General features: G+C 43.9%; 1 protein-coding gene across 2 annotated transcripts in view; it reads right to left on the bottom strand.

The window, feature by feature from the left end:
• Positions 1-94: 94 nt before the first annotated feature.
• Positions 95-25,163, bottom strand: part of EVL (Enah/Vasp-like) — a 187,118-nt gene continuing 162,049 nt past the window's right edge. Inside the window, exons 6-14 of one of the 2 annotated variants that reach the window (XM_084631262.1) lie at positions 24,822-25,048; positions 23,226-23,347; positions 13,889-13,949; positions 11,133-11,196; positions 8,907-8,973; positions 8,739-8,798; positions 5,298-5,364; positions 4,797-4,854; positions 95-697 (exon numbers count right to left, since the gene is read on the bottom strand). In XM_084631262.1, coding sequence (XP_084487388.1) covers positions 660-697; positions 4,797-4,854; positions 5,298-5,364; positions 8,739-8,798; positions 8,907-8,973; positions 11,133-11,196; positions 13,889-13,949; positions 23,226-23,347; positions 24,822-25,048 — 764 coding nt within the window. In that variant the 3' untranslated portion in view covers positions 95-659. The remainder of the gene's footprint in view (positions 698-4,796; positions 4,855-5,297; positions 5,365-8,738; positions 8,799-8,906; positions 8,974-11,132; positions 11,197-13,888; positions 13,950-23,225; positions 23,348-24,821; positions 25,049-25,163) is intronic. The other variant, XM_084631263.1, reaches the window with a different exon arrangement.

The raw sequence follows: 25,163 nt of genomic DNA, 5'->3' as shown, positions 1-25,163 counted from the left end.
TCCAAAACCAGCAAGAAAACACACCACAGCAACACAGTGAAATTAAAGTGCAAAGCTAGAGCAACTAATGAACAAAACCAAAAGCAGGGCCATATGGACAATAAACAGTTTATTACCAATATGAACACAGATACTGTGGTGCACTGACGTACCGTTTTAATATTGTGATAACTGAGTCAAAGACCTTGTCAGCTGACAACTAACATGTCTCTGTTTCTTCTGGTGATGCCACAATACATTTCTGTTGGCAAAGGGTCTTCATTTACATTGCAGACTACCAGTAAAATGACTTTGAAGTCATCTATTAAAAGCAAATGGTTCACATGTTTTCTTACCTACTACTAAAAAGAAACATAATACATTTAAATAAGCAAATTCAAAATACAAAAAAGGGCTGACAAATCTGATGTGCTGTGTCAGATGAAATCTAAAAAATCCAGAAATTTAAAATTTAATATTTTCTTTAGATTAAGACTTTTAAAATGAAGCAAATCCAAGGCAGCAGCAAGCTTCAAAGTGTGCTCAGTCTGCTAATAAAAAGGGTTTAAGAACAAAGACAGTGCAGGTGTCCTCTTTCACCATCTTGCATGACCTTGGTACACTTAGAAATGATCCAATCTTCCTAGCATCCTTAGTACCTCGCAGATGCTGTGCAGTCATTATGTTGTACTGATTCTACTCAACTCCTGCCTTATGGCTGGAAAACCAAACCAAAAGGTTAATTCAGACAACTACTCCCAGTGACAGGTGGTAAATACTCAGAGCCAATGGCAGAAGGAGTGTAAGTTATACACTGGTAAGAGGATGCGAGTAACTTGCATAGCAAAGGGGGCAGAAGGGTGGGATTGCAGCTGGGGAAAAACAAGAGGAAGCAGTAAAAAAGTGTGCGTGGAAGGCTGGAGGGTTGAAAGGGCTGTTCTATTTTGTACCTTCTTACACACGCCTAATGGTTGTTTCTCATGTTAAAATTTGCCCCCGTGCCACCCAAATTGCACTCCTTGTGTCTGCTCCTGCTCCCATTTAAATCAAAGACAAAACTCCCACTGATTTCAATGGCAGCACAATTAGGATGCCTTACACCACCATTTATGTTGCCCGAAACGGCAAATCTTAGTCAAATAGTATCAAATTTTTTAATGCCTTTTAACAATACATTGTATTAATACACACACAAAAATAAGGGTCACATTTCTATAATACTGTTTAGTGCTTTATAAGTTAAGCCTCACACTACCCTTATGTGTACATATGTACAGGTCAAGTATTATAGTGTAGGTCATACAGCCAGGTGGGATCAGAGCCAAAGAATTCTGACTCTCTTTCCTCTATCTAACAAATGGACCACACAGTTCATTCTATGCTACCTTAGAGACTAACCAATTTATTTGAGCATAAGCTTTTGTGAGCTGCAGCTCACTTCATCGGATGCATACTATGGAAAATATAGAAGATGTTTGTTTTTATACACACAAATCATGAAAAAATGGGTGTTTATCACTACAAAAGGTTTTCTCTCCCTCCACCCCGCTCTCCTGCTGGTAATAGCTTATGTAAAGTGATCCTCTCCTTACAATGTGTATGATAATCAAGGTGGGCCATTTCCAGCACAAATCCAGGTTTTCTCCCCCCCGCCCCAAACCCACTGACTTCCTGAGGAAACTACAATCCATCAGTGATCTTCCTGATAACACCATCCTGGCCACTATGGATGTAGAAGGCCTGTACACCAACATTCCACACAAAGATGGACTACAAGCCATCAAGAACACTATCCCCGATAATGTCACGGCTAACCTGGTGGCTGAACTTTGTGACTTTGTCCTTACCCATAACTATTTCACATTTGGGGACAATGTATACCTTCAAATCAGCGGCACTGCTATGGGTATCCGCATGGCCCCACAGTATGCCAACATTTTTATGGCTGATTTAGAACAACGCTTCCTCAGCTCTTGTCCCCCAACACCCCTAACTCTACTTGCGCTATATTGATGACATCTTCATCATCTGGACCCATGGAAAAGAAGCCCTTGAGGAATTCCACCATGATTTCAACAATTTCCATCCCACCATCAACCTCAGCCTGGTCCAGTTCACACAAGAGATCCACTTCCTGGACACTACAGTGCTAATAAACAATGGTCACATAAACACCACCCTATACCGGAAACCTACTGACCGCTATTCCTACCTACATGCCTCCAGCTTTCACCCTGACCACACCACACGATCCATTGTCTACAGCCAAGCTCTGTAATACAACTGCATTTGCTCCAATCCCTCAGACAGAGACAAACACCTACAAGATCGCTATCAAGCATTCTTACAACTACAATACCCACCTGTGGAAGTGAAGAAACAGATTGATAGAGCCAGAAGAGTTCCCAGAAGTCACCTACTACAGGACAGGCCTAACAAAGAAGATAACAGAACGCCACTAGCCGTCACCTTTAGCCCCCAACTAAAACCCCTCCAACGCATTATTAAGGATCTACATCCTATCCTGAAGGATGACCCAACACTCTCACAAATCTTGGGAGACAGGCCAGTCCTTGCCTACAGACAGCCCCCCAACCTGAAGCGAATACTCACCAGCAACCAAATACCACACAACAGAACCACTAACCCAGGAACCTATCCTTGCAACAAAGCCCGTTGCCAACTGTGTCCACATATCTATTCAGGGGACACCATCACAGGGCCTAATAACATCAGCCACACTATCAGAGGCTCGTTCACCTGCGCATCTACCAATGTGATATATGCCATCATGTGCCAGCAATGCCCCTCTGCCATGTACATTGGTCAAACTGGACAGTCTCTACGTAAAAGAATAAATGGACACAAATCAGATGTCAAGAATTATAACATTCATAAACCAGTTGGAGAACACTTCAATCTCTCTGGTCACGCGATTACAGACATGAAAGTTGCAACACAAAAACTTCAAAATCAGACTCCAGCGAGAGACGGCTGAATTGGAATTCATTTGCAAATTGGATACAATTAACTTAGGCTTGAATAGAGACTAGGAGTGGCTAAGTCATTATGCAAGGTAACCTATTTCCCCTTGTTTTCCTAACCCTCCCCTTCCTCAGACGTTCTTGTTAAACCCTGGATTTGTGCTGGAAATGGCCCACCTTGATTATCATACACATTGTAAGGAGAGTGATCACTTTAGATAAGCTATTACCAACAGGAGAGTGGGTTTGTTTGGGGGGGTGGGGGAGGGGGGGAGAAAACCTGGATTTGTGCTGGAAATGGCCCACCTTGATTATCATACACATTGTAAGGAGAGTGATCACTTTACATAAGCTATTACCAGCAGGAGAGTGGGGTGGGGGGAGAGAAAACCTTTTGTAGTGATAAACACCCATTTTTTCATGATTTTTGTGTATAAAAACAAACATCTTCTGTATTTTCCACAGTATGCATCCGATGAAGTGAGCTGTAGCTCACGAAAGCTTATGCTCAAATAAATTTGTTAGTCTCTAAGGTGCCACAAGTCCTCCTTTTCTTTTTGCGAATACAGACTAACACGGCTGTTACTCTGAAACCTGTCATTCTATGCTAGTGTCTGATGTGCATGGAAAAGCCTTACAACTTCCTATTGACAGTCGCAGTCTATAGAAATTAGTATTCTTTTTATGTAGTTTCAAAATAATTCTAGAAAACTGTATTTTGCTAGAATATGGTTAAAAAACAAGCTTATGAGAAACAAATCTTCTGAGATTTAGTTTATGATCACTGCAGCTGTTGGGAAGGGGATTTTGGCCCCCGTGTTATGCTATTACACACTTTGCTAGATGCATTGTGGGGATTTCTCAGAACCATCACCCTGACACATCAATGCTCTGATATGGTACCACCAATAATTAATAATTCTCATACAGCAAATTAGGGGATGGAGTTGTAAATACTAAAACAAGATTTCTTCTTGCTTCTTTTCAGTTGCCTTAGCAACAAGTTCAATGACCCCAGCAATTCTGTAATGGAGTGTTTTTATTGCTGTGTAAACAATATCCTTTGGTCTTGGAACAGTACTAGCTGAGAAAACACCTATCACCTAGAACAGCAGTCAGTATCGGAATCTAGTTAGTTTGTTTAAGGTAGCGCAAAACTTGCTGAATGAACAAAGCCACACAAATGTGGACAAACTCAGTTTTGTTCTATGTGAGGATTTAAAACCCTATTTTATTTAGCACAGGTGAGAATTCATAGCATAGCAGAGTAACTGAAAGACCAAGGATGGCAGAACTTCCTTCTTTCTGGTCTGCATTTAAACCAGTGCTGAGCATCTCAGTTAGATATGCATGGAAGAGTGCAGTCTTTGTATTGCTCGTAAAAATCCCTTACATGAAGCTTTGATATATATACACAGTTGACTATGAAATCAGGATGTCGGGAAAAAGCTAAGCCATCCCCAAAAGGCAACGCAAAACTGCTGAAAAGATTCAGACTGAATGCCTTATGTTCAAGCTTCAGAACAGAGCACAGACAAACAAGGCATGTAAAAATGCAACTGAGTGATCAAAATTCAGTGGATACTTCTGGGTAGATACTTCTGTCTCTTGTGGTTCCACTCCAGCTTCTGAGCAATAGTCACATCCATACTTGTCACAGCTATTTCATATTTACATATAACTAATACATATTTAACAAAGAGCTTCTTGGAAAGTAGTTGTAAAACTACTTTCTGAGGAACTCTCTGCAGCTTTTATTTTCTTATGTGTTGAATCTGAGTGAAATCTCTCAGGATCAAACTTAGAAAAATAATGTATTTTGATATTTCTTACCATCAATGATCTCTTCTTTCACTTTGTGTAACTCTCTTACAACTTCCTCCAATATTTCCTGATGAGACAAAACAAAAGATGTACGTTCAGAATTCCATGGCCTCCATTATGGGCCGGTCCATATAGATGATAAAAACCCACTACTGCTATCAGCTAAATAACTTTTCTCCTTTAGGTCCAGTGGTTCTGTGTTCTGGACCTGCGTTCTCACTACCAAAGGGGTTGAGTTCTGTACCTGTTGATGTACCAGGGAAGAGGGGATGGCATTGCTGCACAAACATTTTGATGTTTCCCTCTGAGCTTCAAGGAACCACTATGATCTACTCTGATCTCCTCCATAATACAATAGGAGCTTTGTAAGTTTGGGCAAACAGAAAGGCAAAAAGTGATGTTTCTATCTTCATTTAGCCTGACCAGTTGCCCTTCATGTATGACAAATATAAAGGGGAAAGACAGCTACCCATATCAAATTCCCTACGCTCAAAAAACCCACTCACTCACTTGTTTCATTCGATCAAAATCTAAGGCATCCATAGCCACATCATTGCTGCTGCTCACGGGCTTCATCCTTGAGAAATGGAAACAAAGGATAAAGGAGCAAATCAATTCTCTGCAATGTTTACTAAGCCATGTGGTGTTTGCTACTGTCATTATGATTGAAGCATGTTAATAGTCACTGGCTGCAAAACACCTAGCTCAGAAGTTCTCAACCAGGGGTCCGCAGCCCCCTGGGGGGGCCTTGAGCTGGTTTCAGGGAGCTGTGGGGCTCCACAGCTGAAGTGTGGGGCTGAAACTGGGAGCAGAACCACAGGAATCCCCAAGCCTCAGTGCCCCCTGGGGGTCTGAAGCCAGGAGTGAAGCCATGGGGGTGAAGCTGGGTGTCCCGAGCCCCGGTTGGGCTGAAGCCCAGTGCCCCCTCAGGGCAGAAGCCGGGAATGGAGCTGCGGGGCTGAAGCCCTGAGCCTCGGTGTCCCCTTCGGGGCTGAAGCCAGGAGCGGAGTCACCGGCAGTGGAGCCATCGGTACCCCGGAGCCCTGGCGCTTCCCTCAGGGCTAAAGCCCCAAGCCCCAGTACCCATCATGGGGCTGAACCTGGAAGCGAAGCAACGGGGCTGAAGCCGCGAGAACCCCAGCGCTCCCCCTCAGTCAAAAGCCCTGAGCCCCGATGCCCGCACAGGGCGGAAGCCCCAAGCCTGGAGTCCCCCCACCCTGCAGCTGAAGCCCCAGCCTCCCCATCCCCCAGCCAGTGGCTGAAGTCCAGAGCCCCAACCCCCTCCTGCCATTTGGCCCTGGAGTTTTTATAGCGTGGGGGCGGAGGGGGGGCTGGGGATGAGAAAGAAAAAGGTTGAGAACCCCTAACCTAGATGAAATCCCAACACACAGCTCTTGAGTAGGTTAACTTTTTTAAAAGTTCCATTACTCCCTCTTGTGCCATTCAGGAGTATTTTGCAGCCAGCCTATCTTGTGAAGCAAGCAGCACTATACTGGGACAGCAGACTGCAGCTGATCACTACCATCCAGCAAGAGAGCTTGTTTTCTAATCTTAAAATGCAGCGGAGAGGCTGAGGAGTGAATTAATATGTAACACTTTATCCAAAGAGTTCTGATCAATAATATTAAGTTCTAGACAGTTCTATGGCTACTTTAAAGTAGAGTCTTCATGGCTGTTAATTATTTACCGTGACAAGGCGGGTGAGGTAATATTTTTTATTAGACCAACCTCTGCTGGTGAAAGAGACAGGCTTTTGAGCTACACAGAGCTGTTCCTCAGGTCTGAGAAACGTTCTCAGTGCCCAGACCTGAAGAAGAGCTCTGTGACGCTCCAAAGCTTGTCTCTCTCACCAACAGAAGTTGGTGCAATAAAAGATATTATCTCACCCACCTTCTCACTCTAACAGCCTGGGACCAACATGGCTACAGCACCACTGTGTAGTTAGTGTAGCAGTGATGGAGGTTTGCAGGATCAATGGCTGACTCAAACATTTGAAAATTAAGTCTCTCCTCCACACCTGCATTTCCTAAAAAATAAACACTGTCTTGACTGCTCAGGACTCAGTCAGCTGCTAAAATCATGGTAAACCCAAAAAAGTGATGCTTGCTTAAACTAACTGTATTAGTGACTGTAGTCAGCAATCCATCCCATTGCTGAGTCGTGCCTTAGGCGGGCTGAGCGGTAAGGCTGTACAGCACAAGCTGTGTTTCTTGGCCCAGCATCCCAAAGACTTCAGGTTTGTGTAACTACATCTGAGTCCTGTCTCTTTTCTATCGCCAAGGGCACCGCAGTGGACATTATTGAAAGGGCTGACCTCAAGAGAGGCTTGCTTTGTTAAAATAGCCAGTAGAGGTTATGAACCCTTTTTTGAAATTGGTGACTCTTTATGAAGCGTTTTACAAAAAGATCAAGTGGCCTATGCCTAATGAGAACATTTCAGCCTTGGCTCTGCTATTGTCTTTAGGCGCAAGTTCGTTCTTCGGCAAGTCTTGCATTGATTCCAGCGGCCCTTCAGCCCAACAAAGAGCTGCACAACCAAGTCCTTTGTGTTTCCTGAATTCTGATCCTTATGCTGCCCACGTGAGCTATGAGCAAGATTACGAGTGGGGTTTTCTGAAGGGACTCAGTGGTGGTCTCACTCTGGTTGTGGTCAAATGCCCACTGACGCTGTTGGAGCAGAGCTGGGCCAACAGGGAGCGCTTTTGAAAATCCCACCCACAAAGTGTATGAATGAGAGAACAAGCAGAGTAGTTTCTTGTGCTAGGCCTAGAACAGAACGTGAATGCACTTCCCACTGAACATCCTCCAAACAGCAGTGGTCTTACAGCAGTCACTGCGTGAAAACTTGGTAACTAGCTTTAGCTCAGCATTTGCAAGGACAGGGAATACTATGATCATCTGAATCTAATGAAAGCTGGCACATCTTTAATGGCTGACGTATGGTGGATCTGGGATAGACCCAGGCAGCCAAATTTTGCCTTTAGTTACACCTGTGCAACCCCACTGAAGTCAGTGAAATGTGGGGCAGTATTTGACCCTGTTCTTTCACACAGTGCGCTCCGACATCTGCCATCACCCACTTATTTTTCTGTGTGTTAACAACACTGTAGCACAAAATAACAGTGTCAAATAAGAGAAAGCGTTTGTTACTGAAATGAATAATTTAAAGCACTATGTCCCACCTCCAACCCCTAACTTATCCCAACAACGCTCAGAGCTCTATACGATAGTCACATTGTGGTACTGGCCGAGGACTGGAAGTAAGCCTTTTTCTAGCTTCCCAATGTCACACTTAAACCTTTCAATACCTGTGATCATGTACTGTGCCTGTAATTTGGCCATTTGGACGGACAAGCTTTGTTGGACTCCTCCCTTTGACTTTCCAATCTACAAAAGCAGACCCATCCTGTCTCCTCTTTCCTGGTTGCCCTCTCTGGTGGCTCCTATGCTGCACTCAGCTTCATTTTTCCTTCCTCACTCCTTGCTGCACATGTTCCTTACTGGATGCAAAAATAATTTCTCCTCTCTTGGGTGCAGGCCCCCAGATGGATTCTGCTTTTGAGTGTTCTCATGCGCTGGGCAATGGAAGTGTCTCCTGTTAGGAAGGATCACCCGGAAAGATGCTTAAGTCCCGTTGACTTCTGTGATACTTAAGCACAGCTTACTTGAATAAGGGCCCCGGGGCAGAAATCCTAGGGCAGTTCATGGCATTACCACTCACTCCCTGAGCCAAACTTTCTTTGATATCAGATATCACAAATTCACAATCACTCTGCCCAATTGAGACCAGCCTCTGGCTCAGAGTTAGTAAAGCAGCAGACAGGAGCAAATCACAACGGGCTGAGGACAGTCATGACAAGGACAAATGAATGTTAGTTGCTGTACCAACGATGACATGATTTCCCAAAGGACAAGCTGAGACAGTTAAGAAGCCAGATCATTTTTCAGTACCTAGAAGGTAGTTGGGATTGTATGGGGCTCTTAGCTTCAAGACTCTTCACTGATGGATTTCTATGGCAATGGAATGAAATAAGACATGAATTGAGCACACGTTATGTAGATAGCATGCTTACAGTCCAGACTGTGCTACTATTCTAGAGACTAACCCGTGCAGCTCACCTAGAGAGTAATGAAGATACAGGCTTTTCAACAGAATTGCTTCTTTCCCATGGCTTCTTCCCAGGGTCTGTAAAGTAATAATGAAGAATTACTGTTTGTTCTGGTTTTTTCCCTTGCCCAGTAAAAACATGAAACTGTTTTTCTTATATATTTATTCATTCAGCTGGGATGGAAGCTTTACAGAGATGTATCCAAGGGAGCAGATAGGCTAGCAATAATGAATAATAATGACTGCTGCTTTTAATTGGGACAGTATTAGTAAAAATCTATGCAGAGGAGGGGCAATGACACTTGATCCCCTTTAGCTAGTGCCAAGCAGTTAAGTGATGTTTAACCTCATACTAAAAGATATGGAATTCTGAGTTTTGCTTTTTTAATACAAAAATCACTCAAATAGTAAAAGAAGAAATAAGGAATAAATACTATGAGTATAATTTTAATTCAATTACAATATTTTCATTTTGTTTTTCTACACTTTTCTACATTTAAAGGGCCTCTTCTCCTAATTGCAACAACTTTTTCATCAAAATGACAGACATGCAGCTCTCCAGCTGGGGACCATGGGCCACTAGTGGTCTCCGGACTCCGGATCACCCCTGGTGGCCTGCAGTATGAAGCATTTTGAGAATAAAGCAGTAGGGTTCTGGGGAGCTGGGTCTACAAGAGGCTCTCATGCTTACAAAGTGGTCTACAGAACAGAAAAAGGTGGAGAATCCCTCTGATAAACCCAGTTAAGTGGATTCTCATGCATGTGTCTAATATCATGAATAAAAAGGCTATTTACATTTTATAATATTTAGTTCAAATGTCAATGGGACAACAGAACTGTAAAGTGTTTGGATATCTCAGAAGGGATGGCAGCATTACAGCTATGCAAATCACCATGGAGGATTTCATATGGTCCAGGTTACAAAATGCCAAACCCACTGTATATTTTTACAAAACACTCAGCCAAAAATACCCGATTTTTCTTGCCTTGGCATATCTAGGAGTATATAACCTTTCCTGAAGTTCCTTACTATGAGCCCAATCTTTCTGATTGAAGTAGACCATATGTAAGTGAATAGCCCCACTGAAGTCAATGAGATACAACTTGTGTGTGTAAGGATTTGTAGGCACACATGAGCCCCCCCCAACTATGATTCTTAAGAGAATTACTCAGTTCAACAGCTTAGAAAGCCCTAAAATCCTACAGCTCATCCATATGCACCCTTTCAATCTGATCTTCCTCATCTTCACAAAAACAAGCAAGCAAACAATACCTTCTGCGTTCAAAAGTGATGCTGATCTGACGGTCCCAAAGGACTGACTAAGGCCTGGTCTACACTAGGAAATGAGATCACTATAACTATGTTGCCCAGGGTGCATGTGAAAAATTCACATCCCTGAGCAACGCAGTTTAAACCGATCTAACTCCCCAGCCCGTAGACAGCACTATGTCAATGGGAGAATTCTCCTGTCAACCTAGCTATTGCCTCCCAGGGAGCTAGAGTTACTATGTGGGCGGGAGAAGTCCTTCTGTCGGCTTAGGAAGCCTGGTCACTGAAGTGCAACAGCAGCGGAGCTGCCGCTGCTATGTTTTAAATGTACATAAGCCCTCAGTGCTCATTTTATTGGAAGGGTAAGGCTTGCAAGTCCCAGGATCGTCACCAGGTTGCGTCTGTATGACCTGTAGATGATCTTTGGTTTAATCTTTTGTTCTCAACTTCATCACTGAAAACCACATTATGTTAAGAGCCCAATTCTGTTTGGTGCTGAGCCTCTCAAACGTCCTTCGTTTGGCACGGCACCTTGTGGGATCAGGCCCATTGTGAATAGCAATTGCATTAAGGGCCAGATCCTCAGATGGTATAAATCAGTACAGCTCCCCTTAACTCTTGTAATGGAAGCGTATGCAGATACAAGCCAACGGGAGATCTGACCCTTAGAAACCAAGGTCCATATCCCCAAAGGTATTTAGGGGCCTAACTCTCACTGATTTCAGTGTGTGTGAGAATCTGGGCCCAAACAACTAGATTCACCGTTCTATCTTTATGCTGATCTGAGAAGAAAATTCACATTCACCCTTCATTGCTCAAAAGAGATTTTAAAACAAAAACTATTTGTAGATGTTCTGTTAGTAAATCCCCCTTACTCAGAGCTAAGATAATCAACCCAGATTCCAATGGTAAAATGTTTCACTGGATTAAGGAGAAGATGAAGAGTGCTAATAATTCAATTTAATACCTGAAGAATTCTGCTGCTGGCTAGGGCCTCGTGTGACTGGTGAAGGTGAGGTGCTAGCATCTTCCTAAAAAAGAAAAACAAGATGTTTCTTAAATTTCGACTCCACATTTTTCAAGTGAACAGTCACCGATGGACATGATGGACTGTGCTCTCCGCTCATCCACAGAACAGGCGGCGTCAGTGCAAGCTTCTTGCTCATGTGCCTCAACCCTGACGTGAGGGGACCACCTCGAAGGTGAGATGGTAGGTCACTCCCAAGTCCATTTAAACTCTGGTCGCTCCACTAAGACCAGCAAGGGGAAACATTCGGATGGGTGGTGTTTTCTTTTTCTTTTTTGTTTTCTACTAAGAACTCAGCTGAAACCTACCAACTCAGGTCACTGAACAGAGGGCAAACAGTAACATTGCTTGTCCTTCTGTGGGCAATAAATGTTACCATTCCATTCCTACCTACTAACCACGGCTGGTCTCATGCTCATGACTGAAAGGTGTTGGCTGCCGTTGCCCATTCTTTGAGCTAACTAATCCCCAAGTTCAGAAACTGTCTGTATTGCTGGAGAGATACAGGACCAGATACTGGTCTGTTACCCGCGTATAATTTCAGCTGGATTGCATAGGAGTAAGTGACAACAGGATTTAGACCAATCTCTCCACTAACGATGGTAGTAGCAGTTTCAGTTTATTTAGCTATCCTAAATAGGACATTCAATATTTCTTCATAGAAATTGGGCTGAAGTCACTGGGGTTTACATAAGGGTAAAAGAGCAGAATCGAGAATCTTTACAACAGAGCAGAATCCAGACTAATGTATTTGATCTGTAATTATTATTTAAGAGCTTCCTATGACAAAGGACTAAACATGTCAGCTAAAATGAAAAAGCAGTCAGTTAGTTTGAATGGCTGCTGGCTTTGCATTAGGCTTGATAGAAGGTACCACAGCAACAATAAAGGTATTGCAAAGTTGTTATTGTTGCACAATCCATGGGGGAATTCCAGAACCATCACACTAAGGAAGGCCCATTACAATGTGACTAAACTAAAGGTCTGAGTGGAATATGAGCTAATGGCAAAGCAGACGGCAAAGCAGACAGTAGCATTTAACAGCGGAGGGAGAGCAGAGTCTGGGTAATTGTGCCTTTCATTTCTAGGGATATGGTTCAAACGCAGGCTTCGGGAAAAGCTGTGAGCAGAGCGGATGGCCATAGAGGCAGCCTCAGCCCTGCTCACCTAGCTAGGGGTCACGCAAAATAAGCTTTCATTCTCACGGAGTGCAAGCACCCTCAGCATTGTGACTGCAGCAAGCCTCTCCAAATATTGTGGGAAGCCCCGGGGCCATGCCCCAAAGAGGAGAGGGGAGCAGGTGGTGCTTTGTCTTTGAGGCTGGTGCTCTCTGAAGCTGCAGCGTCAGTGTGCCTGAGGCATGATGCCTCCGGACTTTCCTGCATTGGCAGTGAGCCTCCACAGCATGGGGCTCTGCCTTAAAGGCACTACAAGGCCATAAGCCAATAGCAACAGCGCTGATGGAAGTCTCAGCAGAAAGGCAAAGGACTGCATGGGAGTGGTGACTGCATTACTCCTGTCCTCCTAGACATGCTGCCTCTATGGGATGTCTACACTGCAATCAGAGAGGTGACTGCAGCATATGTAGAAATACCAGCTAGCTTTGATCTAGCTAACTGAAATGACAATGGCAGCGAACCCACAGCAGCTTGGGTATGTACTCAGACTGCTAGTCCACGCTGCCACGGCTTTGCTGCTATTGTCATTTGAGCGACCTAGATCAAAGCTAGCTCAGGTATTTCTACACATGCTGAAGTCACCTCTGATTGAAGTGCAGACATACCCTAGGTATGGTGATTGGTGGGGAAGCTCTCCTCGGCTGTAACTGTTCTGTGGATAAACAAAGGACTTCAGCCTCCTGGCTGATAATGTGGCTCCTTTCACAAGCACCAAGTTCACTTTAAAATTCAATCAAAACCAAAGCCCTCACTTAATCTTTTAGAGGACAACTGAAACATCCAGCAGCACACAGACAGAACGGTTCAAACAGAAATGCACTGAAACTACTATCCCCTCCATGAGCCCGAATTTCATACTGTTTGATCTACCAAACTGACACAAGTGGACACTTGATGGTATAGAATGCATTTACAAAGATATGTTACAGCTTTTGAACAGCTCAGTGGCTAAAGTATTGTCCCCCTCCCCATTAGAAATCTGCTTTAAATGTAATCTGTCATCTGCAGCGAGCTGATTTTTGCTTTACAGAGGGGTTAAGTAATCTACTTTCCAAAGCCATCATGTTTAATGGATGACACGGGTCAGTTCAGCTGACGTCTGCTGCCCAGGGATGCAACAAGCTTGAACTAAAATATGTGGAACTGATTTGAAATGAGATACTAATAGGATTTACCATACCAGGGGCTTTTCCTTTTGGGTGGCACAAATATTCCCGAGGGATAAATGAGGGGGAGCCTCTTCAACCTTAAAAACACTACTGTGAGCATAGTGTGAAGAGGCAACCACTGATGTGGTTTAGACAATATCTGGTCTGTGAACAAACAAGAAGGGATTCTTGTTTCTAAGTACCCTGGAGCAGTTGAATTTAGCTTGTGTGAACATTTGCTAGTCATTTTATTGTGTGTGCAGTGGGCAAGTATTGTGCTTCCAGCCTTCAAGCAATCGCAACATATCAGCTAGTTTGGGAGACCCTTTTTACTTCACAGACACACAATACTAGTGAACGCTTCACTTACGTTTTGGCTTTCCTCTTCCTTTTTGTCAGCTGGCTTGTCTGACTGTGACGCTGCTTTCCTCCTTTGCACAGGGGTAAAAAAGTAGGACAAAGTCAACCCTTTAGAAATGCATTTCCTGCACAAGGCTTCAATCGTCATTTGAAAAGACTGATTTGTGCCTTGCTGAGGATTATCTTTACTGCTGTGGAATTTCTTTAGCAGAAGAGGCTGCAATGGTTAAGAATCCAAACTAGGCCTCTGTGAAGCAGGATCTTCAGGCAGGGGATCAATATTTTGAGTCAAGGTTCCATTCAGAAGTACAGGGTTGTACAGTATAAAGGAACAGGGGTAAGGGAAATGTATATGGCATTGAGCAACTAAGAGGCAATTTCTTGCAAGGTATAGGGCTGCTTCTACAATAAAAAGCACTGGCACATAGACTACTCGGTTGGATGTTCTAATACTGGACCAGATTATTTTCCCCCTAAATCCACATGCAGAATGGACTCTCCATGTACAGAACTCACTCGTTCTGCCTCCCCCACCCCTGACCCAGAGAGCACAATCTGTAGGCCCAAGGATCTGCACATGGGCATGGAGATGTGGGGCTGGTGGAAATGCACATTAACCCCCCACACACACACACACACGCCCCACCAGCCTCAAAGGGCATCCACAGAGCAGCTAGTGCAGCCTGGGGACACGTTTACATTTCCAATGTGCCACAATCTCCTTTGAGTGTGGGCTTCAGGGTAGCAGGAGGTGAGGGAAAGCTCTGGCTGCCTGGAAGCCAGGAGGGAGCCAGAGCCAGTAGTCAGGCCTGGGCTTTCACATGGATAGCCCTGTGCCTCTGGTGGATCCTGGGAGATTCTGAATGCCCAAAAGCCAATCCAAAGGCTGTAGAACTGCTAAGCCCTCAGGTTCATGGTATCTGTAGCATCCAGGGGCTTTAGAGAAAGCTGAATGAAAAATACTTGAGCTGAGACCAAGATTCTGTATTGCTTTGTCAGCCTGAGACAGGGTAAAGCATCACTCTCTACGTGGCTCAACAGATAAACAGGTTACAAACAGCTGTGATCTATAAGAAGGCTTGAAAGGATTTAATTTTTATCAGTAAATGTGGGTAAACATCAATTTCAGTGTACACATGAACAGCTGAAAACATATGTCCACGCAGAATAATCTAAATGGACAGATAGGCAAAGTAAGAAAAAAATGCAGCTTGGGAAGTTATTAGAGATTAATTTAAGGCTATTTACTTTGTATATTTTGATATGTGATGTTGATAACTTGTGATTTAACAGTTATAAAGCTTAAACTTTTTGAATCTCAACATCTGCTGTCACTAAATAATTGTCGTCTGATCTCCGCCCCCGCTGCATTATTTTGCACTATTGCAAAAACTGAAATCAATAAAAATATAAAACAATGCTTAAAAGCAAACACTGATATTATATGTTGAACTTATAAATAAAAACAAAATTGAATTCTGCCAAGCCTATTTATATAGGAACAATCCTGTCCTGGCAGAGGGATGGGACAGTGGCCTAATAGGTCACTTCAGTCTATCTTAGTTCCTATGAGAGGCATGGCGCAACCTAAATATAAGAGGGCCAGGAAAGTGGGAGAAGGAGGTCCTGGAAGGCCTGTGGCCCGTCTCCTGCTCTTGCACTCAGGACAGACCAGCACTTATATAGGTGGACACTGCCAAGGGGCTGGAAGCGAGGAAGCCATGGCCCTTCCTCCTACCCTGGCTAGTAGAGTCAGCGCAAGAGGAATTCTGGCTGAACTAGCCACTGTCTCTGGGAGTTCATGCTGTTTAGGAGTTCACCTGCTCTCTCTCTAGAGAGGCTTACAAACCACAACGTAGCTCAAAGGAAAACAAGTATTGTTCAGTTTCTACTTTCTTTTTCTTTTTAGTACATTAGCCACAATGATCATGTGATTCCTGAGGAGTGGGAGCATGCACATTTGATTCTCAAGCTCTGCTTAATGTCTAAAAGTACTAGAGAAAACATACCACATTTCTATCCTCTGCAAAGCTTGGCGCCAAGGTCGGGGGAAGGGAAGTTTTCATTTTTTCATCACCATAATTCCTCGCACTTAAATTGTGCTTTACATTTTCAATGTACTGTGCAAACATCATCTAATTAATCCTAACAAAACCACTCACTCTACTGCTCACACAGTTTTTTATATCAGTTTAACTCTACTGTTGTGAATGGAGTTACTCCTGATTTGCACCAGCGTAACTGAAAGCAAACTCAGGCCCACTGCATCTTCAGAGCATAAATCACACACTATGAACTAACAATCTAGGTGCATCTGGGATCCTCCTTTTCCCTCATTCTTTACCCCCTCACCTCCATTTACAAATGTTCACCCTTTTCACTTGGGCACAGACTTCATAGCTGCTTTGTTATGTGGCCAGCAGTAGCGAGCCCAAGATGTGTTCAAGTGCAACTCAATTTGATGGACTGTTTGCAGTGTTCTTGTAGCCATGTTGGTCCCACAATATTAGAAAGACAAGGAGAGTTATTCACTTTCACAGAAAAAATTATAAAAGTCAAAAACGCCTTACTACCTGTGTGTGAACACTTTTCACAAAGTGATCACTCCACATCTGATCTCTCAGTCCTCATCCTCAAAGGAAACCTGAAAATCACTTTGCTAGACACTAAAACTTCTTGGATTTAATAAAGACACTGGATTTATGGTTTATCACAATAATCCATAACCCACTAACTCCCACTTTTTGTCCTATGACTGCAGAGGTGTTAACTGTCCACTTCACACTGAATGGTCTCTTACAATATGTGTTATCTACTTATGCTAAATAATCTATTCCACTCTGTTTAGCTCTGACACTCTGGGTATCTCTACAACGCAATTAAACAACAACGGCTGGCTCATGTCAGCTGACTTGGGCTCACGCTTTGGGGATAGGCTACAAAATTGCTGTGTAGACACTTGGGCTCAGGCAGAATCCCAGAGCCTGGACTCCAGCCTGAGCCCAGACATCCACACTGCAGTTTTATAGTCGTGTGATCCCGAGTCCGGTGACATGGGCCAGCTGCGGGTGTTTAATTGCAGCGTAGACATACCCACAGAGCACCTTTCCCAGACAAAGAAAAGCTCTCAGTAAGCTTGAAAACTTGTCTCTTTCACCAACAGAATCAGGGTCAATAAAAGATATTACCTCACCCACCTTGTCTCTTTGATGGACTGTGTGAGCAGTATGGGAGAGGTGTATTGTGTGAATGCTACCTGGCAGCTGTAGGAAAATCCACCTAATCTGGGGGGTAGGGCTCTCAGCCAGAAAGATTCAGGGATGTCTGATTTCCTATTTTAGATTATTAGGTGCAATGCAGTTCCACATATTACATGGACCTTGGCTGTGATGACTGTAATCCATCAAATACTCCTCCACCTGCAGAAGCCACTTCATTAGATTTTTCTTCCACTAACCTGGCAGCATTTTTATTTTGTTTCTGACTCTGAGGCCAGCAACATCCACCCCACAGAAGGAAAATAAAACCCCACACAACTCTCAAAACCAAATTCCAAACCCCTTACCAACTGAATAGGAAAAATCTGTGAAGGGATTTTCCTTCTTCCTGGAAAAGCCTCACAGATTTAAAAAACAGAGGTGGTCTGTGTTTAAATTCTGAAAAAGCATGAAACTAAGATCTACCATGCTGTGTGACTGGTGTGTATGTGTACCGGAGATGGGGGACAGGGTCAATATCGTTTATATCATTTTAATAGCATTAATAACTTTACTGTATTTGATATCTCCAGGGAGTCAACATAGGTGCTGATTCCATAGGGGATCCAGAGCTCAAGCACCCGCTAAAATAAAACAGGGGGTGCTCAGCACCCACAGGGATGGGTTAATCTTTTGTGGGCCCTGCCCCCTGCTTCGAGGCCCCGCACCCATTTGGCCTCTTCCCCCTGAGGCCTCACCCTTGCTTGCCGCTCACATGGGGATGGGGGGTGGGCGGAAAGCGGCAGAGAGCAGCATCCACTGGCAAAAACAAAAGTCAGCACCTGGGGGAATGACAATTCCAGTGGTCAGAGGTCTTGGAACTTCTCGATCCTTCTGTGGACCAACGCCAAGAAAAGCACTGCTGGGGTGAGGGGCTAGTGTTAGAGTTAAGTTCTGGTATCTTGCAGCAAAATTAAAGGGCCTAGAAATGACAGTGGTTTGTGAGACAGCACTTCATTCTGCTTTGTTTCCACTTCAGTTCTGAAATGATTATAGCAGCTGCTATCATGGGAATCACTAAGTCTTGCAAGCAATGCTTTATATCACCTGAAACCCAGCTTCTCAGTCACTGTGCCTACCCTGGATAAATTCCATCCTTAAATGTGCAGACCTATGCTGAAAAATGGGGATTCTGTTGGTCTCTCAATGACTTTTGTATCGTGTGAGTTCAGTTGAAAAAGGAAAAAGATTTTTTTTCTGACTGCCAGCCCTGTAAACACAACCTGCGACACAATAAGAGTCAAGTTCTCCTTGCACCTCGTACATCATCACCAGTAACAAAGTTCTGCAGGCAACAGGAAGTCCTCACTAACACCCGTGTAACTGCACTTTGTTCAGATGACATTCTCAGTGGACACCTGTGCAGTCTTATTGCCTTCAATGGGTTTGCACAGGTGGAATTTGGTAAACAATTCTTCTGACGACTCCCACGGGGGAACAGAACCTGCGGCTCACTCAGTCTCAGCTGTGTTGGCTGTGCAGTGCTAACAGGAGTAAAATGTGGGGAAAGCTTATTTTTGTCACTGGAGTGAGCACATATGACTCTGCATACACCAAAAGGTCCACATCTGTTGGCGAAAATAGACGCCACACTTAATTAGCCACTTTCTTAGATTACAGCCACACATTAAAGATGGCACATTTTGTGGGGCTTACTACTTCCAAGCATAAGAGATGGAGACTTTCCTTAACATCTGGAGTCTGTCTGTCCATCTGTTCTGATTATTTATACAGCGCTAGTCACTGGCCTGATTACAACTTTAATATAACAGTTTTACTATTCATTCTTTATTTACACCAGCACAAAGTGAGATCAGAATCTGACCCACTGAATCCAGTGAATAACTATTCTAATTCAAATGAACCAAAGATAATTGTATATTTGGCATTTTATATTGTTCATAACCAGTTTTTCAGGACTGTACATTTACATGGTGCTTTACAACTACCTGTCTTGTGTGTATAGAACTCTGGTTGAAACCAATAGGGGCTGGAGAGCTGTCTGGACAAGGCCATTTGAATAAGAAAAGTTCTGGGGCAGAGAACATTATTTAGCCATTTTAAATCTGTATGCTTTGTAACAGTGGACCCGTTCCTATTTATTCCTCTCCTCCTCTTCCTGCATTTTTACTCTTTCCCTGTTTACACTTTGTATAACAATAAAAAATCCTTTAAGATAAACTCAAAAGCATCTCTGACATTAGTGACTTGTGAGCTACAGGCTGATAAAATGAACATTACAATGGAAGGTTGGGAAGAAAAAGCAAAGAAGGGAATCAGAATGATGTGATTTTTAAGGTGTGATATCTCATGTCCTGCCAAGGAATAGAAACACTTGTGTGGACGTACCCAAACATATTTAGGACCAGTAACATTTCATTGGCACATATAATCAGTAAAAATAATGGTCAATGCCAGGTGTTATGTTATTAATAATGGCCAACGGATACATCAAAAGTGTAAAGTAGTAGAGAGAATTTTATTAATCTGTAAAGGATGGAATGTTGTGAGGGAATTATTTATTGTACAGGTTTTAAGATAGGTGGCAACCTATGGTGGGAGAGATTTCTAAGGGAAGGGAAAAGGGAGGGGGAAAAGAATAAACAGTTAAAATTAAAAATGTATGCTCTAGTCCTGTAACTGGATCTATGCAGGGGGACCCTTGCACCCATGTGGATCTGACTGCAGGTGAGGCCCATAGAGAATATTCTCCTGGCAGTTACCCCAAACTAACCCTCTGACTTCCATAGGATTGTAGAGAAGTAACTGAGGGCAGAATTTTTTATGTCTTGACAGACTTCTGAGTGATAGGTGCTTTGCTGGTTAAACCGGCCTGCATACTGAGAACTGGGCATCTATTTCCACTCAGTCTTGTCTATGTTCTCTATGCAACAGGCAGTAAGTGGAGTCGCATCTTACGCGGGGGTTAGGTTCTAAAGTCAACACGTAAGGCGAAAATCGCATATAGTCAAAATTACCCTTGAAAATTCCTTAAATCGCCAATAAAGTACAGTATATTGTACATGATTTTATGTATACAACCCTGTACAGTAATATGTATAAGTGTATAATGTATACAGTAACGTACAGTATATAATAAAGAGTACATATGCAAAATATAATTTTACAGTATTGTATTTTTAATTACTGGGGGTAAGTACAGGTGGGTAATTACAGGGGGTCGTCAGGGCTTGATGTCGATCCAGGAGATGGAAGTGACGAAGAGCTTGGGTGACGGAGAGCTTGTCGTAGACGAAGTGGTTGGCTCTGGTACAGCTCAAGAAGTTGATTGCGTAGGCTCATCTGCTGCTGGTTGTTTTTCCTTGAAAAACATGGTGATCGGCAACTGTTGCTGTTGTGTCTTGAGCTGCTCAAACATTTCTTGATATGGTCTCAAATACTCCGTAATACTACATGTGATTTTGAGGCTTCATTCCATAGATGGATCATATTCAGAAATTAAATCATTCAAGTGTTTTGCTGCTTGAAACACTTCAGCAAATTTATGAAGATTCCAACTTGCTAGCTCTTCCTGTTCGTCGTCATCATCTTTGTCTTCTGTAAATGATTTTATCAGTTCCTCTGACTAACAAAGAGTTAATGTTTCTCTATGGCTCTCAATTAATTCTTCAATTTCTTCCTCAAGGATGTCAACAAAGCCATCATCACCCACTTGCCTGGCCACCTGAACAATGGTTTCACTTCTTTGTCAATGGTCGGGAAACCCTTAAAATCATTCACACAGTCTTTCCATAGGTTTCGCCAACATGCATTGACTGTTTCAGGCTTGATTGCATCCACTGCCTGTTTAATATAAGTGATGCAATCGGCAATGTTGAAGGACTTCCAACACTCCATCACATTAAGATTGGGATCAGCATCCATAGCGCTACGTATCCGTGAGAACGTAAGCCTCGTGTACGTGGCCTTGAAACAGCAAATCACGCCTTGGTCGAGAGGTTGGAGGATGGAGGTGGTATGGGGGGGTGGGAGAAAGACGACTTCAACATCGTTATGTGCAAACCGGAGTGCCACAGGGTGGCCGCAGGTGCATTGTCTACAATCAGCAACACTTTAAAGTCAAGTCCTTTCTCTTCGAGGTACTGCTTGACCTCCGGAATGAAGCACTTGTGGAACCAATCCAGAAATAATGTTGCCGTCACCCAAGCCTTTTTATTTGATTGCCAGAACACAGGCAGGAGATTTTTGTTCTTGCCTTTTAGAGCACGGGGATTTGCAGCCCTGTAGAGCAAGCCCAGCTTTATTAAATGCCCAGCCGCATTGCCACAAAACAACACAGTCACACGGTCTTTAGCTGCTTTGAAGCCAGGGGCTTGTCTTTCTGATTTCAAAATGTAAGTGCGGTTGGGCATTTTTTTTCCAGACGAGTCCAGTCTTGTCAGCATTAAAATCTTGTTCCGGAAGGTAGCCCTTTTCGTCTATGATTTTCTTTAATTGTTCGTGGTAGGCTTTTGCTGCCTCTTCATTGGCAGATGCAGCTTTACCAGTAGTCTGCATATTTTTGAGGTTGAAGCGTTTCCTAAAACTGTTAAGCCAACCTTGGCTGGCTTTGAATTCCTTCTCATCAGAAGGCTGTCCCTCTTCGGGGGGAGATTTGAACAGCACGTAGAGGCTAAGAGCCTTTTCTCACAATGTGTTGCCATCAATAGGCACACGTTTATGGTTCATGTCTTCCAGCCATAAGTTTAATGCCTTTTCCGTCTTCACTAAAAAGTCTTATCACACACCTTGCTCGTCACCTTAGCAGTTATTGGATCACTTGATGCCACGGCTTAATGAATTTCTCTCTCTCGAATCTTGATGGCACGGATGCTAGATTCGTTGCAGCCATATTTACGTGCCACGCTGGAGACAGACATACTGTCTCTCAATAAGTCCAACAGAGTCAGTTTTTCCTCCAGCGTTGGACCAGATCACTATTTCTTCAGTTGAGCACCAGAAGAAGTAGTTGGCTTCCGTTTAGGGACCATGTTGTACAAAAAATACGTATCTTTAAGAACTAGAATCACACTCAGCATGGCGAGATGCTCATGCTAGGAGAGGCACGTGGGAACTGAGACTGACTGAGGGAACAGCAGATTCACATCTCCCATCTCACGCTCACTCCAAGGCATATGCTCATTGAGTGGAATGATGGGCGGAATCGCCCGCACTATTTACAGGTATCACATTATTTTTGTTTTTTTTCTGCCGAGCACGTATAGTTGAGTTTGTGTAAGTTAAATGCGCGTATGATGCGACTCACCTGTACATTTTGATTTCCAGCAGCATAGAGAAGCTGCAGGGACACCAAAAAGTCACATGAATGCATCCTGTACTGCCGTCACTACCTAGTAAATACTCCTATGTCATTGCTAATAACAAGCATTAATCCCCCTGCACTGCATTGATTTTAGAAAGTTATTCTTTGGGAATCCAGGGAGCATGAAGCACAAGTGCTATGGTGGGAATTATCTGCTTTCAACCCTATGTAGACTCATCAAGGAATCTGCTTAACCTGGCATCATAGCTGACGTGCTGTATTCGCTGGGTAAGAGGTACAGCGACATTTTATTTTACTACCTCAAAGGCTACCAATATGCAATCTTGTTATTACAGTTTTGGATACTTTTTTGGTCCATTCCCCTCGATATACCCCGTAATAATTATCTGGCCGGGGCTCTGTTGAAGCTCATTCCTTTAGAACACAGCAGCTTTGACGTAGATTGTAAACCAGCAAAGTCAGAGAGAAAAATCAGTAACTTCTAAGGCTCTCGCTCCCACAGAATCTGCAGGCTCAGCTAGAGCAGCTCAAGCTGGTCTGACACCATTGGTGGCAACACCTATGCGTTTACTGTGTCAAAAAAAAAAAGGGGGGGGGTCCAGGGAATAACACCTACACAGGAATAGCAGCGTGGCAGGCTGTTAAACTGATCTCTTGAACTTCCACAATACTATATCCCATGCAGAGTTTTGCCAGTTTCAAAGAGGCATTGGAGCTACCCAATTGCTAGTAGATACTGAAAGCGAATTGTTCCACTGTCTGCTGGTGCGCTTGTTCTAGAGTTTACTTTAGGATGGAGTACAAACCTTTTTGCCAGTAATTTATTCATTTCTTCCATTAGTCCTCCTCCTCCTCCTCCACTACTTGTTCGATTGGCATCGCTCTTAGAGGCCCCACTGGGGCTGGAGCCTCCTGAACCATCTTCTGGCTTAAGACACAAATTGATATTGCAAGTCACCAGAGGAATTTATTGTAAGCACCGGCCCTTTCTGACTAGTTTAGATAATCACTCGGAGCAAAGCACCAGGATTGCAGCATGCAGTCAGAGGCAGAAAGCACAATGGGCCAGAACGGAAGCAAATGTAATTCAGGTCAAACCCAGTGGCTAATTCACATATTAGGATTGGGAAACCCCCCGTGGATTTTGTAAATACCTGAGCAAACGATGAAAATGACAACAAAATGCTTCTGAATTTCTGGTGAGATTATGCAACTCGTACTCCTCTCAGTGAGCGCCTACTCACACACAGGCTGCACAATCAAGCCGTTATTTGATAAGTCTAGTGTAGTTTTAACTACTTATCATCATGGTTGATAGCATAATACTAGTGAGTATTCTACAGGATACGCTGGAGAGAAACCAATTATGTCTTAGTCATATAAGAGATCGATGCAGGCACCTGCTAGTTAATCTTCACTGAGCAGTGAGGATCAAAGTGTGAATTACTGTAAAAACAAGTCAGGAAAAAAAAACCAATTGGAAAATTTCCTCCTGAAAATTATAAAACCAAACATAGAAATCTGCTTTAAGGACTGTTTCTAATGGACAAAAGGCCATTTTAAAGGCCCAGCCACACTGCACGTGCAGCTCAGGAAAAGGCAAGTGCAAACGGTCATAAATAGCCACTGAATGTGCACCTGCAGTAATTGTGTATGCGACTGTGCACCTAACTTATTTAAAAATTTGACTCTAGGAGTGAAATCCTGGCTGCACTGAAGTCAATGGGAGTTTTGCCATTGAATTCAATAGGGCCAGGATTTTACCCTACAGGTTTCCAGCCAGGGGTGAAAGTAAGGCAGTACAGGTCAGCACAGCGTACCGGTAAAAAGTGGCTTCCGGTACCAGTCCATACAGCTGACTTTAAGTCGCTTCCCCTTTTGTGCCCCCTGTTGCACTCACCGACGGGGGACGGGGGGGGAAGGGGGGTGAAGAGTGGAGGCAAAAGGAGCAGCTGCCCTGGGGCTCCAACGGCAATTTAAAAGGGCCTGGGGCTCTGGCCGCCGCTGCCGGAGCCCCAGGCCCTTTAAATCACCGTTGGAGCCCCGGGCGCCATGGGCCAGGCAGCGTGGATGGGGTGGCTGGGGGATGCTGACCCCTAGCCCCGCCCCTTCTGGGGGAGGGGGAAGGAACCAGCCCTGTACCGGTAAGAGTTTAATTTTACTTTCACCCCTGTTTCCAGCACAAATCTTTTTCAGCCTTCCTTTCAATAACAGCCTGTACAAGCAACTGACTTGTCACGGTCCATGGAATGGTCACTTAAAACACATTTCATTGGGCTTTGTAATGAATTCCGACTATCCATGAAATAGATTAGCAGAAGGTTAAATAAAACTAGGTCAAGCATTCCTCATTCTCCAGTGAAGGCCAGACTGTGTGAAAACCCCAGTGCCACAAACCTTACCCGTTGTACTCTCCTGAGTTTGGCACCAGCCAGGGCTGCTGCTAGTCCTGACATTGACCCATCGTCAGTGCTACCCCCGTGTCCTCCACCTGCCGGCAGTGGAGGTGGGGGAGGTGGCGCTGCTCCTGTAGGCGGAGGAGGTACTGGCGGGGGTGGCGGAGGTGGGGGCCCACTGGACGAAGCAGGGATTGTGGCAGCAGAGGGATGACCAGGTGGAAGAATGGGACCTGAAACATACAGAAGATTAAATAAAAATAAAGAACATTCTCCCCCATCTCACATACAACCCGTATTGACAATTGGGTGAATGAAGGTTTGATGACATACAATCAGAAGAATGAT

The sequence above is a fragment of the Lepidochelys olivacea genome (genome assembly GCF_965140295.1).
Source record: "Lepidochelys olivacea isolate rLepOli2 genome assembly, chromosome: 6".
Classification (NCBI taxonomy): domain Eukaryota; kingdom Metazoa; phylum Chordata; order Testudines; family Cheloniidae; genus Lepidochelys; species Lepidochelys olivacea.
This window is presented reverse-complemented; position numbering and strand designations above follow the sequence as displayed.